The sequence below is a fragment of the Xiphophorus hellerii genome, chromosome 9, assembly GCF_003331165.1.
Source record: "Xiphophorus hellerii strain 12219 chromosome 9, Xiphophorus_hellerii-4.1, whole genome shotgun sequence".
NCBI lineage: Eukaryota > Metazoa > Chordata > Actinopteri > Cyprinodontiformes > Poeciliidae > Xiphophorus > Xiphophorus hellerii.
Window position 1 is genome coordinate 32,245,732 of NC_045680.1, and position 16,137 is coordinate 32,261,868.

Sequence of the window (16,137 nt, forward strand, 5' to 3'; positions counted from 1 at the left end):
AAAATATTTTTCTGAATATTTGCGACTATAAAGCTGTTTTATTTACTTCATAAAATCCTGAACTTTATGGATGCGTTAATTTGAAGTTGTGTTGAATGTTCCTATGGATCTCTACTGAGTGAATAAATGAGTTTTTAAAAATCAAATGCCGGGCGTGCCGTGGTGGCGTAGCGGTTAGCGCGACCCGTATTTGGAGGCCTTGAGTTCTCGACGCGGCCGTCGCGGGTTCGACTCCCGGACCCGACGATATTTGCCGCATGTCTTCCCCCCTCTCCTTCCCCGTTTCCTGTCAGCCTGCTGTCACATAAGGGACACTAGAGCCACAAAAGACCCCCTGGAGGGGTAAAAAGAAAAAAAAAAAAAAAAAATCAAATCAAAATCTCTCTCTGTTCCCCACCTGAGCTGCTCTCGGAGCAGGAAGTGATGTCACTGCTGGTCTTGGCGCTGATTTCCTCAGGTGTCATCGGGGGGTCAGGTGAGGCAGGTGGGGGGGGCGGAGCCTCAACACCTGAGCTGCTGATGTCGCTCATCTGGAAGGAAGAGAAACGTTTGATCACTTCGGTAACAGAAGCTGCAAACAGAATCCCACACAAAGAGGATGACTTGGTTCCTGTTATGTCATTAGAAATCATTTCCTGTCATTTATTCTCCTGCGTTTCTGCCTGCGGTAACATCCTGTTGGTCAGAACTCGTGATGCAGTTTTATAGAAAACAGCTGGAATTTTTTTTTCACTTTTATTGAATTTGGTGCATTTCTGCAGTAAATTCATTTTCAGAATTATAATTTGTGTAATTTTCACGTCAATGGAAACGCAGCTACAGAAGCACGCCACACTTTTCAGATCATAACCATGACGACCAGCAGCACCTCTGTCACATGAGGTTCTGGGTGTGAACCTGATTCGAACCAGCAGCTCCGATCCGGTCCCAGAAACCCACCTGGCTCCCCCCGGTGGTCAGTCTGGAGCACATCCAGGAAGCGGCTTTCAGGCGGCCGAGCTCCAGCTGGACGGGTCCACGGGCACACTGCAGAACCAACAGAATCACAGGGAAGTGGGTCAGAACCAGAATCAGCTCTTAACATACAATACACTAGAGTTCAGGTCAGAGGTCATCAGAACTCAAACGTTTTATTTCTGTGAATAAATTCATGAAAACATTTTGTTTTATTTTGAGCCAGATAAAAACTGCAGGTTAAAGCAATCACACCCTCCTCCTGGTTCTGTCCAGGACCGATCAGAACCAGAACCGGCATCTCCTCCCTGCCTTCGTCCTCCATCCTGATCCTCACCTTCAGCATGGCGGCCACGCCCTCCTGGGACACGCGTCTCGTGTCCTCTCCGTCCACCGACAGGATCTGGTCTCCCTGCATCAGCCGTCCATCCAGCTCAGCGGCGCCCCCTCTGACCACCTCCGAGATGAACACGCCGCTGCCGCTCCTGAGACACACAGTAACACACACACAGTAACACACACACTGTAACACACACATACAGTAACACACACACACACAGTAACACACACACACACTGTAACACACACATACAGTAACACACACACACACTGTAACACACAGACACAGTAACACACACACACACTGTAACACACACATACAGTAACACACACACACACACCAACACACACACACACACCAACACACACACACAGTAACACACACACACAGTAACACACACACAGTAACACACACACACACAGTAACACACACACACACAGTAACACACACACACAGTAACACACACACAGTAACACACACACACTGTAACACACACACACAGTAACACACACACACACAGTAACACACACACACAGTAACACACACACACACACCAACACACACACACACAGTAACACACACACACACTGTAACACACACATACAGTAACACACACACACACACAAACACACACACACAGTAACACACACACACACTGTAACACACACATACAGTAACACACACACACACACAAACACACACACACACCAACACACACATACAGTAACACACACACACACTGTAACACACACACACAGTAACACACACACACACTGTAACACACACACACTGTAACACACACACACACAGTAACACACACACACACTGTAACACACACACACTGTAACACACACACACACAAACACACACACACAGTAACACACACACACACTGTAACACACACATACAGTAACACACACACACACACACACAGTAACACACACACACAGTAACACACACACACAGTAACACACTCGGAGGTCAGCAGAGCTCGGTTCCAGTACCACCATTCACCCGGTGCCACATTTAGACACTTCATCTGTTTGGGCTCAGTGGAACCGGGCTGCTGTTCTGGTCCCGGTCCGGTTAGCTGACAGGGAGTCGGACCTCTTGCCGACGATGCTGAAGCCCAGTCCTCTGCCGCTCTTCTTCTGCAGCTCCACCCGGAACCGGTCCAGGTTCTCCTCGTCCCGGAACCGGGTTTCGTCCCTCAGAACCGTCAGCCGGACCTTCGCCGGCGTCTGACGCAGGGCGGCGATGGCCTCCTCATGGGACGCCCCGCGCAGATCCACGCCGTTCACCTGGACACAGAACCGAGCGTCAGTCCAGCAGAACCGGAACCAGAACCAGAACCAGCAGCCGTACCTCCAGGATCTGGTCTCCGGCCCAGAGCCGTCCGTCCCGGGCCGCCGCTCCTTCCTCGTACACCTCATGGATCACGATGGCGTTCTGCAGGAGAGACCGCGACCCGTTTGAGACCGAAACCGGTTCTGTTCAGCCCGACAGAACTAGCTGTTACCAGCTGGGTGTCGGTTCCTCCCACGATGCTGAGCCCAAGTCCGGACCGACCCTTGCAGATCTCCAGAACCGTTTCCTGACCCGGAACCACGGCGCAGCCAGACGGGTCCGACGAGGGTGGCCCAGAATCGTGGGCGGTACCTCGACTAGCAGACTGGACCTCGGCGCCGACCAGAGGAGGAGAAGCTGCCGTCTGTCGGCTGGAGCTCCTGGACTGGACCCGGATCAGAACAGAACCGTAAACCAGAACCAGAACCGGCTGCAGGTTCTGGTTCTGTTCTGATCCAGGTCCTGCGTAGTTAAGGCTGGTTCTTTGGGTCTGACACGGGTCGGTTCTGAACACTTTTGTCTGGACCTAAGTTCGGTCCAAACGTTGGTTCTGGTTCTGGCGTGTTTAAAACTGGTTCTGATGGAAGTTAAAAACAGATCAGAACCTTCTCAGAACCGCTGGTGGAGAAGACCGGGTCAGCTTCATGTTAAACAAGCCGGTTCTGATCCGACCCGCTTCAGAGGCCCATGTTCTGCTGTCGGTACCTGGAGCTCCAGCGGCGCCCTGGCAGCCTGGGGATCGCTGTCTGCGGCGTCGCTGAGCCTCTGAAACACAGAACGGGGCGGGTCAAGGTTCTGGTTCTGGTCCGTCCTCTAATTGGACTCTGCAGGATGAACCTGGGAGCGGCCGAAGGAGGCGGAGCTTCTCTGGACCGTCCTCTGCGTCTCCACCTCTGGCCTCTCGGGGGCGTCGTCGCTCCGAACAAACCCGCTGGTCGGGTTCTGGTCCTGTTCAGCAGAACATGGGTCGGTTCTGACCGGCAGGTCCGGTGAGGGGCAGAGCCGCTCAGGGGGGGCGGAGCCTCCGACCTGACCCGGAAACACAGAGGCGGCCATGTTTTTACATCCATCTGAGCCCGGTTCTGATTCTGCCTCAGGTTCTTCTCCGTCTGTGACGCTGCGGCTCCCCCTGCTGGACGGAATTACCACGGCAACCTGCAGGTTCTGTTTCCTGACTCTGACCTTCGACCCCAAGAACCCGATGGCACCAGAAGATTTTTCATGGATGTAGTTTAATGTGTTGAGGTGTGTGTGTGTGTGTTTACCTCCAAGCCAACCGGGGTGGGAGGAGCAGCAGGAGCAGCAGGAGGAGGAGCAGCAGGAGCAGCAGGAGGAGGAGCAGGAGGAGCAGCAGGAGGAGCAGCAGGAGGAGCAGCAGCAGGAGCCGTTAAAGGAGAAACGGCCATCTGGTTTACAGCGTCGTTGTTTCTAGAGATATAGAAAAAGAAAGTGAAACTAAACAGCTGCTGGTGTTTCTGCAGCAGAAGAAGAAGATGAAGATGTTACAGAACCGCAACAGAACCTCATCATCGTCACATGACTAGGCCGACCAATCAGGATGCTGCAGGCCGTTTCTGGGCGGGTCTTGTTGACCAGAAGGACTGCAGACAGTTTCCTGGTTCAACATTAAACAGCAGTTACCCCTCCTCACCAGCAGGGGGCAGAACCAGAACCAGAACACTGCAGACTAGAACATCAGAACCTGCTGATATTTTCAGCCTCCAGGTCCAAACAGAACCACACAGAACCACGTTCTGGGTCAAACATTGTGGCGCTGAAGTTGGTGTCTGCTTCAGAGGCTAAACGGATATTTCGCCATTTTTAAACGGATCAGAACCTGAACAGAACTTTATTCTGACCCGGTTCCATCATGTCGGATCTGGTTCCTCTCAGCTCAACTGCTGGTTCTGCTGCGGTTCTGACCGGATGTCCGGGCCCAGGAAGGTTGTTGCCATGGCGATGGGTTCCCGGTGCTGGTCATTCAGCCGTCACCGAGGCAACCTTTACCCAACATGCACCACACAGAGGCAGATGACCAGGTCACAGAATCGGCCCCGATCCAGATCGGATCCGGTCCAGGTTTAATCCAGGTTAAAGATGGCGGACGCGACGTTGGAGCTGTGTTTACATCAGATGGCTTTTCAGCCACAGAAACCAATGATCAGGTTTTCCCAGCATGCCTTGCACTCCTACCTGAGCAGGATGAGCTTCACCTTGGCGGCGGCGGTCTTAATGATGGCCGACGCGTTCTGGTGGCTCCGCCCATACAGGATCTGGTTGTTGATCTGATGGACAAACAGGTAATTAGCCTCGTTAATCAAACCGGTCCAAACGGGTCAGTCAGGAGGAACCTGCTGAACCTATCCAGGTGATTTCAGGTGAGGCAGAAGCCGCCGGTTGGCGCCTCCTCACCTCCAGCAGCTCGTCTCCCACACGGATCCGTCCGTCTCTGGAGGCCGGCCCACCGGGATGGAGACCCACCACGAAGATACTGAGCCTGGACCGGTTCCGGTTTCCCGCCAGGCTGAGACCCAAACCCTGCCGGTCCTTCTCCAGGTCCACACACAGCAGCTCCCCCTGCAGGTCGCCATAACGCTCACAGCAGCGCTCTGCAGCAAACACAGCAGGAGAACACGTCAGTCACCAGGGCTGCTGGTGGAACTGAGGTCCAGAAGGGTCCAGTCCAATCCTCACTGCGTCCCGCAGGCAGACGGAGCTGAAGGACCTCTGAGGTTCCTCATCCGCCTGCTGCTGGAGGACAGCTGAGCACTGCTCACTCTGGGTCAATCAATCAATCAATCAATAATGATGGTGATGATGAATCTTCATACTAACTGAGCTGAGCTGCTTCATCAGCTAGAAACAAACCGCAGTTTCACACACACACACACACACCCACACACACACACACACATACACACACACACAGGGAGGACGAGACGGTGATCTGCTGACCCCCACCCTTCCAGCACCATCAGGATGCAGCTCCACCTGCAGAGGACCGGTTGTGGTTCAACCTGTGGCTCCGATCCAACTGCTGTCCCTGCCATGCAGCAGGACAGCCAGCAGGACTTCACATCTCCAGGAGTCCAGGAGTCCAGGTGAGGTTCCAGCAGCTTTCCTGATCAGAAGATGCCAAGGCGCCCGCACTCTAGGGGGCGCCACTAGAAGGACCGATTCTGCACAGCAGCTAAACTAGTGCAACTAGTTTGAAATCTTTCTCCTGCTCACTAAAAGTACCTAACTTTTAAAGTAAAATTTTAATGAGTTAACTTTTACTTTTATTTACTTAACATTTTACATTTTATTTACTTAAAATATTCTTGAGTGCATTATTTTGGTACCTCTGGTTGTTAAACTTTATAAAAGGTGATTTATCAGCAGGACTGAATGTTAAATCACATCAAAACATGGAACAAGTCAGTGAGTTAGCTCATTACTTAGCAGAACATATCGTCATTACTGGAGTTCCAGATAGCATTCAGTTTCACAGTCATACGTCTTCAGCAAAGCTTAGTTACCAAGTTAGTCTTGAAGCTAAACACTTAGCTTCAATCTAAATAGCAGGCTAAGTATTCAGTCAGCTAAAGCTAACGCTGTATAGTTAGCTTGCTAATTAAATGGGGAAAATGAGTGAAATTGAAAAATGATTCTGTTTCATTTTTGATTTTCCGAACGGCAGCCCGTATTTATCGAGTTGGAGACCACACTACTGTCTGCAAACAGAAACGGATCCACCAGAACTGGACCAGAACAGGTCGCTCCAGATAGACGGGTCAGAACCTGGTGGAGGTGGTATCATGCTGTAGGAGATAATGTCTTGGCTCGCTTTGGACCCATTGGACCCACCTGAGCCTCATCTGACCCCCGCTGACCACCTTCAGAGCTCCTGGACCAGAATCTCTGGGGAACGGTTCTGACAGCTTGTTGGATCCAGACCCAGAAGAACTCAGGTGGTTCTGGAGGTGAAACGGGCTCCACCTACAAGCTGTACCTAATAAAGTGGCCAGCTGTGAAGCTGCAGAGAGAGCATCTTTAGCTTCCAGGAGGTTTCTGAACTCATGGATCCCCTCACGATGCATCAGAATGTTCTGAAGCGGTTCTGCTGCAGCGACCCGGTTCTGCTCTGAAGTTCTCCAGCAGCAGCTAACAGATCCACTCTCCTCCTGCAGCAGAACCTGAGCCGCAGCAGCTAATCAGCAGCAGCAAGCAGGGACACGGCAGCGTCCCGACCCGGTTCTGCTGCTGGTTCTGCTGCAGCGGCAGGAAAGGTGACCTCTCGCACAGAAAGCGCCAGAACAGAGAGAGACAGAGAGAGAGAGACAGAGAGAGAGAGAGACAGAGAGAGAGAGAGAGAGCGCTCACTAACCCGGCGGCAGCATCGTCCATGCTCCAGTCCTCACACTCCGACATAAATCCACGGGGGAAGCGACAGTGAGTGAGTGTGTGTCAGAGTGTGTGTCAGAGTGTGTGTCAGAGTGTGTGGAGCAGAACTAACGTCTGGTCTCCTCGTCGGGTCGGCTGCAACACGCAGATCACCAGAAAACGATCCGATAGTGTGAGTCAGCTGAGCTGCTGTGGAGGAGAGCAGCTCTGCATCACACACCCCTCCCCTTTCTGCCCCCCTCCCCCCTCTGTATGCCCCTCTACCCCCCTCCTCTCCCTCCCCACAGGAGAATGTTGGTGTTGGACGTGATAAACCCAGCAGAACCAAAACACACAGAGTCGATCCAGGGATTCATTCTGACTTTAATACCTTCAATCCTCTGGTCCAAACAGCAGACCAGAACCAGGACTTCCCTCACCAACCGGGTCAGAAACCCGTCTGAACCCAGTATTCTGTCTGTGCCTGAATGAATCTGAAGACGCATCAAATTTAATCTGAACTTTATTAAGTTTTAGATCCAATCCTCAGAAACCATTCAGAACCAAAGCGGGTCAGAAAATCAGGTTCTGACCCGTTTACTAGATTTAAGATGTAGAATCAGTTCGGATGGAGCATCAGTGGCAGCAAGTAGGAAGAACCTTGATGAAGATCAGCAGACAGAAGAAATCAATCCCAGAGGGAAGCATCAGATTCCAGCAGAAACCCCATCCCAGTAAAACCAGCAAGGAGACCAACTGCTCCCAGTAAAACCAGCAGCGAATCAGCTGCTTGCATCAAAACAATCTCACTCAGCAGCCAGAAAACCCCAGAGCCCACAGCCCCGCCCACCCGGCTCAGACGCCCCGAACCGAAACCAAGCGCACCAAGACCGGAGCACAGACAGCGAGGAAAGGTGAAACACTCGACTAGCAGAAACGTCGCCTCCCGAACGATGACTAGGGACCGGACGGAAGGACCGCTGGCTCATACGAGTCCTGGAAGACACAAACAGGTTAACACTCACACGAGTCCCAGAAAGCAGGTCAAAGGTCACACCAGTCCTGGAAGACAGACTATGAAAAGAATCGGAGACACTTGGACCGAGACATCCAAAGACGGAATCCCGGTCCCAATGTCCTCCATGATCCAACTCAGAACCAGGACCAGATCTCTATGCAATCCCAACAGAACCAACATTTACACCAGAACCCGTCTGGCCTGGTTGTCCTAGTCAGTACCACAGCACCAGAGCTGGTCGTGTTTCTCACCTTTGACCTTCTGCAGGTGAGCAGTCAGCTCCTGCTCTGATTGGCTGGGAGGTCTGTAGGGTGGGGGCTCTCTGAGGGGGGGCAGGGCTGCCTCAGGTACCTGTGGGGGGGGACAGGGACACGTGTGATTGGTCGAGAGGTCCACCTTCCATACAGGAAGTGAGGTACAGAACAAACAGAAAGTTCTGATCCAGCTTCCTTCTGATCCGGACCTCCTGCAGGGTTCTGGACTGGTGGTTCTCCAGGCTCTCTGGAGCTCTTTCTGGACCCGAGCCGGTTCTGACCCGGGCAGAAATGAAGCCTAGATCAGAACTTCTGCAGAATGAGGCTGCCGGTTGTGACCCGAATTCTGCTCTGAGTGCTGGTACCGACCGGCAGATCTCTGCAGAACCTGACTGGACTCACAGCACCGACGGAGTAAAACTGCTGCACAGAAGTTCTGCTGAGGCTGAAGAACCCGACCCAACTGAAAAACTTCATAATTTCACTGTTTGCGTGATTTTATCCACCAGGTGGCGCTTTCCAGAAACAAGAGTTTCATTTATTGACGTGTTTATAACAATAGTACGACTAAAGCCATTTGGGGGAAATAAAAGAGAACCTGCTGGTTGGCAGCAGAACCAGGTAACTGGGTCAGCGGTACCACCATGCTGATTCTAGCAGAACAAAGATGCAGGATTAGGAACAAACATCCTGCATTAGCCGTGTTTCTACATGTGGGTGTTCCTGTCCAGGAAACCCGGCCTGCTGCAGGGGCGTCTTTCTGAGGCTCGGTCCTTACCAGAGGATCGGTCCGCTTGGCTTTGTGTTTGCTGTAGCTGGAAGCTGTTAGCGACACCGGCTGCAGCACAAAAACAAACAGAACCAGGTCAGAAACTGTCACCACAGAACTCAGCATAAACAGAACCAGAACTCATCAGAACAGAAGCGAGGGATCTTATCCTGTGGCTATTGTTAGCATTGCACAATATCATTAGCATGATGCGGTTACTGTTAGCATGGTAGCATTAGCAGGGTGCGGTTACTGTTAGCATGGTAGCATTAGCCTGGTGTGTTTAGTATTAATATTTATGGGCTGCACAGTGGCTATTAGTAGCAGTAGAATTACTGTTAGGACTCTTACTACTGTTATTATGCGTTACCAAGCTAAAATCAATGTTAGCATGCTAACTTTAACATGCTAAATTTTGTTAGCGTGACATCAGTGACAATATTTAGCTAGCATTAGCATATGGCAGGATTCCAACTGTTTTATTTTATAACTTTTCCAGATAAAATTTTCATAAATTTCATTTTAATAATTGCATAAATTCCCAAGATTTCCAAGTCATTGAATCGCAAACGGCAGCTAAGCCGAGTCTCTCCACCAAGGCCGAGTCCAAAGCAGAAGAATTCATTCGTCAGCCTTCAAACATAGATTCATTTTCTGATTTTTGGATAATTTCTGACCCAGACCCGAAAAGTTCTGGTGTGACACGTTTACCCGCGGCGTCGCCGACAGGCTCTGGACGATGAAGACGACCGGACTCGGAGCGGACTTGATGACGCTCACCGCCTCCTCATGACTCGCCGCTTGCAGGTCCACACCGGACACCTGAGGAGGAACCAGAGTTAGGACCAGGACTGGAACCAGAACCGGAACAGAACCAGAGCCCTACCTCCAGGATCTTGTCTCCGGTCTTCAGGCAGCGGGTCCGGGCGGCCGGGCTGCCAGCCAGAACCTGCTTGATGAAGATTCCCTTCAGCTCCTCGCCGTTCTTCAGACGCTTGATGACGTGGCGCCCGCCCACGATGCTGAGGCCCAGAGACTGGCCGTCCTCAGGCCACACCTCCACTCTGAGGAGAACCGGGCCAGAACTGGGTCAGGACTGATACGGAGAACCCAGTTCAGCAGGTTCTGGTGGTGTGTCCTACCTGCGTGGCGCCCCCCAGTGGCTGAAGGCAGGCGTCTCCTCCCCCTCCCCCTCCTCCCTCTCCGGCAGGTTTCTATGGAAACCAGTTCAGCTGTTAATCTGAAGCTTCCTGGAATCAGCCAATCAGCAGCTGCCATACCTGCGGCCTTGGCTCCGCCTCTTCCTGCTGCCGGCGGCGACCATCCTGACGGACCTGCAGGGGAGGAGAACCCGTCAGGTTCTGGTTCTGATCGGTTAAACGCCAATCTGTGTAATGAAACTGGATCAGAACCGGCCGGCCCAGTTCTACTGCAGCAGTTCTGAAACTCCTTCAACATTAAACCGGAGCAGAACCAGAGCAGAACCAGTGACTCTGCAGGCTATTGCTTGGTTTAACCAGCAGGGGGAGCCAGAGGACAGAGAATCAGCCCAGGTAGAGTCTGACCAGTTCTGTGACCCGGACCGGACTGCCTGAGGAACCACCTCAGCCAGATTTAAAGGTCTGGCTCGTTGAGGTCCGGTTCTGACCCAACAGAACCGGATCATCTGATGCCTTTAGGTGATTCTTATGATTACTTCGGTTCTTAAAAGGGAACAAAGATCCTTCACATTATCCAGAACAAAGGATGTTGTTCTTCTCTCATTTAAACTATTTTAGTTGATGTTCAGATGAAAACATGACACCAGATAATCTGATGATAATCTGATGATAATCTGATGATAATCTGATGATAATCTGGAGAACAGATAACTCAGATGTGCATCAGCTGTTGGTGAAAATTAATCTGAACATCGGTGAGTTGTGGTGTTCCTCAAGGCTCTGTTCTTCTGCCTGATGACATCAGCAGTTTGTGGTCCATAATTGCTGGGCAAGGTTCAGAACCACTGAACCGGGCCCAGCGGTTCTGAGGAACTGGGTTTGAGTTCTGGACTCAGAGTAGAGGACTTCCTGTTCAGACAGGAAACAGAAAAGCTGTTCCTGTCTTCACTTCCAGTCTTTACTGATCTCTGGAGCTGCTGGTCCTAAACCGGTCAGGAACCAGAACCAGGAGATACCAGGATCAATGTGGTTCTGAGAGAAAGACGGATCAAGGCGGTACTGACTCGGTGTCGGTGTCAGTCAGAGTGAGATCGGACTCGGCCTCGCCGTCCCTGGAGTCGGGCAGACCTGCAGGAAGAGGAGGGAGAGTCAAACCCAAGAGAAGAAGCGGAGTTCTAAGAGGCGGAGCGGTTCCTCACCCAGGATCAGTTTCCCAACAGATGAGATGCTCTCCAGGTCGGACTTCTGCAGCTCTTCGTCATCCTGAGAGTCTCTCCTCACCTGCAGCTGGAAGCAGAACCTTCCTCAGGTTATAGACGCCTCACAAAGTCCAGAACCAGACAGAACCAAACAGAACCGACCTCCTGTGGACCTCCTGCTCGGCCAGCAGACCACAGCGTCCAGTCCTCCCAGGATGGAGGAGGCTTCCTGGGCAGCGAGCTCCTCTCCTCTTCATCCTCCTCTTCATCCACAGCCATCTCCAGGCCCTCCTCCGCTGGCAGGAGGTCAGAGGTCAGAGAGGAGGTGTAGCGAGGCAGACCTCCGTCCAGGATCAGCTCCGGTTCCTCCTGACAGGAATCATCTGGAAGCTCCGAGTTTTCACTGGGACCCTGAAACAATCAATCAGTCGTTAGAGATCAAACTGGACCTGCTGGGCGGTTCTGGTCCAGATCCATCAGAACTAACAGAACCAGAGCATCCTCCCAGCAGCCAGACACAGTGGAGGTGGTGTGATGGTCTGTCATGGAACCAAGATGTTCTGGTCCAGCAGAATCTCCTGAAGGAGAAAATCCAGTCATCAGAACCGGGCCTGGAGCCAGGTTACACTGGGCCGAACCCTGACCCAATCCACCAGCAGCTTTCTGATTGACTCAAAGAAATGTCCTAGTTAAAGTGTGACCTGACCGTTCCTCCAGGCGGTCAGGTCAGGAGAGCAGAGAGGGTCAAAGGTCATCTACAGGCATGTCAGGCTGGTTCTGAAAACAGAACCATGAGAACTTTGTATCCTGAACAATTCTCCATTAGCTTCTGTTTGATGTGGTAGATTTAAACGGGTCAGAACCGTAGAACCCGGTCAGGGAGTGAATACTTTTCACAGGTTTGAGTAGAACAGCAGAGGGAAACTCTGGTTCTGATTCTGAGGGAATGTGAGGACAGAGAAAGTTCTGCTGAACTCCTCTGGACATCAGAACTTGGCGCCGGGCCCGGTCCGGCCCAGAGCGCCTCCTCAGCACATCCTGAGGGATTCTCCTGCTCCCTCCAGGAAATATTAATGGCAACACTTAGGCTAATTCCCCGCCGCCTCGTCCTCAAGGACTCTGCCGCCTCATTTGGACCGGGGAAGCGGGCCCGGCCCGGGAAGCGGGCCCAGTCCGGCCGTAATGGAGGTGAGGAGCAGACGGTGGCTAGCGCTCTGCAGACTGATGACTGCTGGCCTCACATCCTGAAGATTTAAAGATGCGGCGTTTAATATCCTCCCATTAGACGATGAGATGACGACGGCCCGGCCCGGCCCGGCCCGGCCCGTTTACAGCCAGGAGGGAGATGATGCACACACTCAGAGGGTCCTGCAGAGGTCGGGATGATTAAAACTGACTCATGTAGGTGCTGGAGGACGGGTCCAAACGGACCCATCAGAACCACTGGGGGGGTCCAGCGGTTCTGATGGGTCCCCAGTGTTTCCAGGAGGGTTCTGACCCAGAATGCAACAACGTGCTGAAGTGGACCGGGCCGCTCCAACTGAACTCCATCTGAACCCTGGAACCGGTCCAGAACCAGTCAGACTCTGCCCTGGCTCCGCCCCCTCTCACAGAGTAATCAGATTACTGCAGCAGCGTTTGCCGGTGCAGGCTCCGCCCCCCGCTGCGACCTCCAGGAGTTAACGAGGCGCGGCGGCAGAGCGGGGTCCCTCTCTGGTCAGCCTGACACAACGATCCACAGAGACGGGTCGGAACCGACCCGCAGAACTTTATGGAGAGACATCAAGGAGCCGTGAGCCGTGAAACGACTTCAGCTGAATGAGGAGCATGTAAAACAGGAAATAAGGAGGAAGAGGAGGAAGAGGAGGAAGAGGCCTGGCAGGGACCAGAACAGCTCCGGTTCTGGTTCTGGTGTTCACATCAACTTTTCTACACTAAATAAGTGAATAAAATGTTGATTTGCTCCATTAATAATCTGTGATTTTAGATATATGAACGAAGTCAGAACCAGAACCCGTTTTAAGTCGTTTCTCTGTTTTTATGTTATTTTGCGCAGCTGAAGGTTTTTTTCTAATCAGATCTTCTGACTAAACTGAAGACATTTTTAATTCTTTTCTGTTTTTAGGAGATAAAATCGTTTTCTGACAAACTGCATTAATTAAATGTTGCAAACGGAGCAATAAGCACTGATGAGGTTCATTTTGTCTCGGTTCCGCGCTGATCGCTCCCTCTGCTCTCGTCCACATGAGGGAAAAGTTCTGATGCTCGTTTGGATCCAGAGTTCAGAAAATTCACCTGAGAAAAACCAGCGAGACTTTTGGATCATCTGGAAAGCCCAGACAATGTTTATGATTTCTGTGTTATGAAACAAGCAGTAAACATCACAACTGATCAATGAAATCATGTAGATGATCAATACTCAAACATGTGGATCAGTGGTCCAGTCAAAGTAAACTCTGAGCAGGATGGATTTCCTCTCCTTCACCCAGTGCTTACTGGAAACAGCCAACTAGAGAGAGGAGGAGGGTCTTAGCGCTGTCAATCATGCCTCTGCGCTCTGCTAGGCTGCAGCTTCTCCCCCTTAGCAGAACCTGCCCTGAATGCTAAGCTAGTTAGCATAGCCACTGATGATGGTGTATCAACAGTTTTCCTGTAACAGGAAGTCGTTTCTCCTCCATTAGCACATTTAGCAGCGCATACATGAGGATGACTGACAACACTAAGTCCCGCCTCCTGGTTCTGATTGGCCGTTTTTGGTCCCTTTCTTCAAACGGCAGCTCAGGGTTTCGGCTGGTTAGCAGTTGTCTGGAAGTTTGTTCCAGATCTGGATGCAAAGAAGTAAAATGAGGTTCTGGTTCTGGATGTAGAGCAGAACCTGGACCAGAACCAGAACCAGAACGGTTGCTCCATCAGTATTTTAAAGTCGTCTCTCCCAGTGAAGGTCCTGTCCGCCCCCTGCTGGCAGAGAGAGGCTACTGCAGTGTTCTGATTAACAAACCGTAGGGAAGCATTTTCATTTTAATTAGTGAAAAATGTTGCTGACAACCATCCAGAGGCTCTGAGGTCAACGTGTCCTCGGACCGGCTGTGGCTGGGAAACTGCTCCCCCTGCTGGCCGACCTGGTTCTGCCAGCAGGTCATTTCTGTTATTTGCTTTGTGCATCAGGAGCTGAGAAGGAGCAGAGGGAAGCAGAGCAGCAGCACTGCAGTAACAGAGTACTGCAGGACTCTATGTACTGACACCGGGGGGGGGGTGCATGTCCTCACAGCAACCCCCCGTCCTCCTCCCTCCGGCCGCCTCACTTAAAGAAAGATGCTGCGGGTTGAGCTGATGGAGCACTTTATAGCATCGAGCCATGGCGCTGAGTCAGCAGAGGAGAGGAAGGTGAAAGAGAGGAGAAGATGAAGGGGGAGGAAGAGGATGATGAAGTGAAGGGAAGCAGGACGACAGTCAGAACAAAGAGCGAGCTCTCAGAGTGATTACTGAGGCTTCAGCTGCTGCACTGGACTGGGAGAGACACTTCCCAGTCTGAGATCTACTGGAACACCCCACTGGGAACTGGGAAAACCAGCAAATCCTCAGTTAGGACTGCAGGCCAACTTCCTGTTCCAACATGGCCGCAGCAGGAGGCGGTGGTGAAACATGTCAGTCTGACACGAGACGCATGTTAGAGCGCGTCTGGAAGCCACAAATCCTGCAGCACCTGAAGGGCCTGCAGCACCTGCAGCACCTGAAGGGCCTGCAGCACCTCATTATGGAAACTAAAGGTTAAAATTACAACTGAAACAAATATTATTTTGATTAATGGAATTTTAAAAATTGGGTGATTCTGCAGATTTTTCCCGTCATAAATATTTAAATAATTCACTTAATCTCTAGGAGAAAGAAATGAACATTTTATTGGCTGAAATGCAGCAACATAATTAGCTGATTAATATCTGGATGAAGAGCTGATCAATAGATTTTGCCATAATGTGAAGCAGGTGAAGCTAAAACTGTCACCAGAGGAATTTCAGTTGAACAGCTTTAGACTAAGAAAGGTTGTTTACCTAAATGCAAAATGTTTACATGTACAGTTTTGTTTTTGCTCTGACTGTGTAGAGTCTGTGTACTCCAGTTATCAATTCATTGATTGCTAAATTATTTGCAGATAATTTCAATAATCATTTCAGTTCTACTTAAATGATGTTTGTGAGCGGTACTGCTGGCCATCTCTGTTCAAATCCTGGTTCCTTTAAATCGGCGGTTTTCAAAGTGTGAGGCGCGCCTCCCCTAGGGGGCGCCAGAGCACTTTAGGGGAGGCGCTGTGTGAGGGAAAAAATAAACCGGAATGCAACAGTAATGTTGCCAATGTGTTGCCATGTTGCCAATTTAGTTAAAATCATAAATAAAATGAGTTACACATGATTCAGGACCGTGATAGAAAAAGAAAGGGTGCGCATAGCGTGCGTAATTGTTTTTTCCTTTGTATGCCTCCGCTCTTTCATACTGCACGCTCTTTTAGCTCCAGATAAATTGTTTAGATGAGCCACAAAAAGAGCTCCACGATTTTGCAACTGTTTAGGTTTTTGATTTATTTTTTAATTTCAAGGAAATGTGCAACATTTACAGATGTGTTCCAAAGATCTGATCAAAATGTTTTTGTTAAGATGTGAAAACACTGTTGGCATCTCAAACATTAAACTCAGAATCTCAGATGTAACGTTTGTTTGAGAAAACGGTTGAAAAATG

At 50.9% G+C, this 16,137-nt stretch overlaps 1 protein-coding gene and 1 long non-coding RNA gene across 11 annotated transcripts in view; one reads left to right on the forward strand and one right to left on the reverse strand.

The window, feature by feature from the left end:
• patj (PATJ crumbs cell polarity complex component) overlaps nt 1-16,137 on the reverse strand; it is a 49,828-nt gene that overhangs the window by 15,355 nt on the left and 18,336 nt on the right. For 9 of the 10 annotated variants that reach the window (XM_032572081.1, XM_032572076.1, XM_032572074.1 and 6 more), the window contains 21 exons: nt 11,569-11,817; nt 11,407-11,494; nt 11,272-11,335; nt 10,328-10,381; nt 10,190-10,261; nt 9,934-10,111; nt 9,759-9,869; nt 9,057-9,116; nt 8,276-8,375; nt 5,054-5,250; nt 4,835-4,926; nt 3,984-4,069; nt 3,907-3,941; nt 3,479-3,670; nt 3,347-3,406; nt 2,814-3,026; nt 2,660-2,743; nt 2,402-2,595; nt 1,292-1,439; nt 940-1,026; nt 398-530 (listed from right to left, as the gene is read on the reverse strand). In XM_032572081.1, coding sequence (XP_032427972.1) covers nt 398-530; nt 940-1,026; nt 1,292-1,439; nt 2,402-2,595; nt 2,660-2,743; nt 2,814-3,026; nt 3,347-3,406; nt 3,479-3,670; nt 3,907-3,941; nt 3,984-4,069; nt 4,835-4,926; nt 5,054-5,250; nt 8,276-8,375; nt 9,057-9,116; nt 9,759-9,869; nt 9,934-10,111; nt 10,190-10,261; nt 10,328-10,381; nt 11,272-11,335; nt 11,407-11,494; nt 11,569-11,817 — 2,497 coding nt within the window. The remainder of the gene's footprint in view (nt 1-397; nt 531-939; nt 1,027-1,291; nt 1,440-2,401; nt 2,596-2,659; nt 2,744-2,813; nt 3,027-3,346; nt 3,407-3,478; nt 3,671-3,906; nt 3,942-3,983; nt 4,070-4,834; nt 4,927-5,053; nt 5,251-8,275; nt 8,376-9,056; nt 9,117-9,758; nt 9,870-9,933; nt 10,112-10,189; nt 10,262-10,327; nt 10,382-11,271; nt 11,336-11,406; nt 11,495-11,568; nt 11,818-16,137) is intronic. The other variant, XM_032572075.1, reaches the window with a different exon arrangement.
• On the forward strand, nt 5,773-7,049 carry LOC116725824 (uncharacterized). Its single transcript, XR_004340490.1, has 2 exons — nt 5,773-6,759; nt 6,795-7,049. It is a non-coding gene; the product is annotated as an uncharacterized LOC116725824 (long non-coding RNA).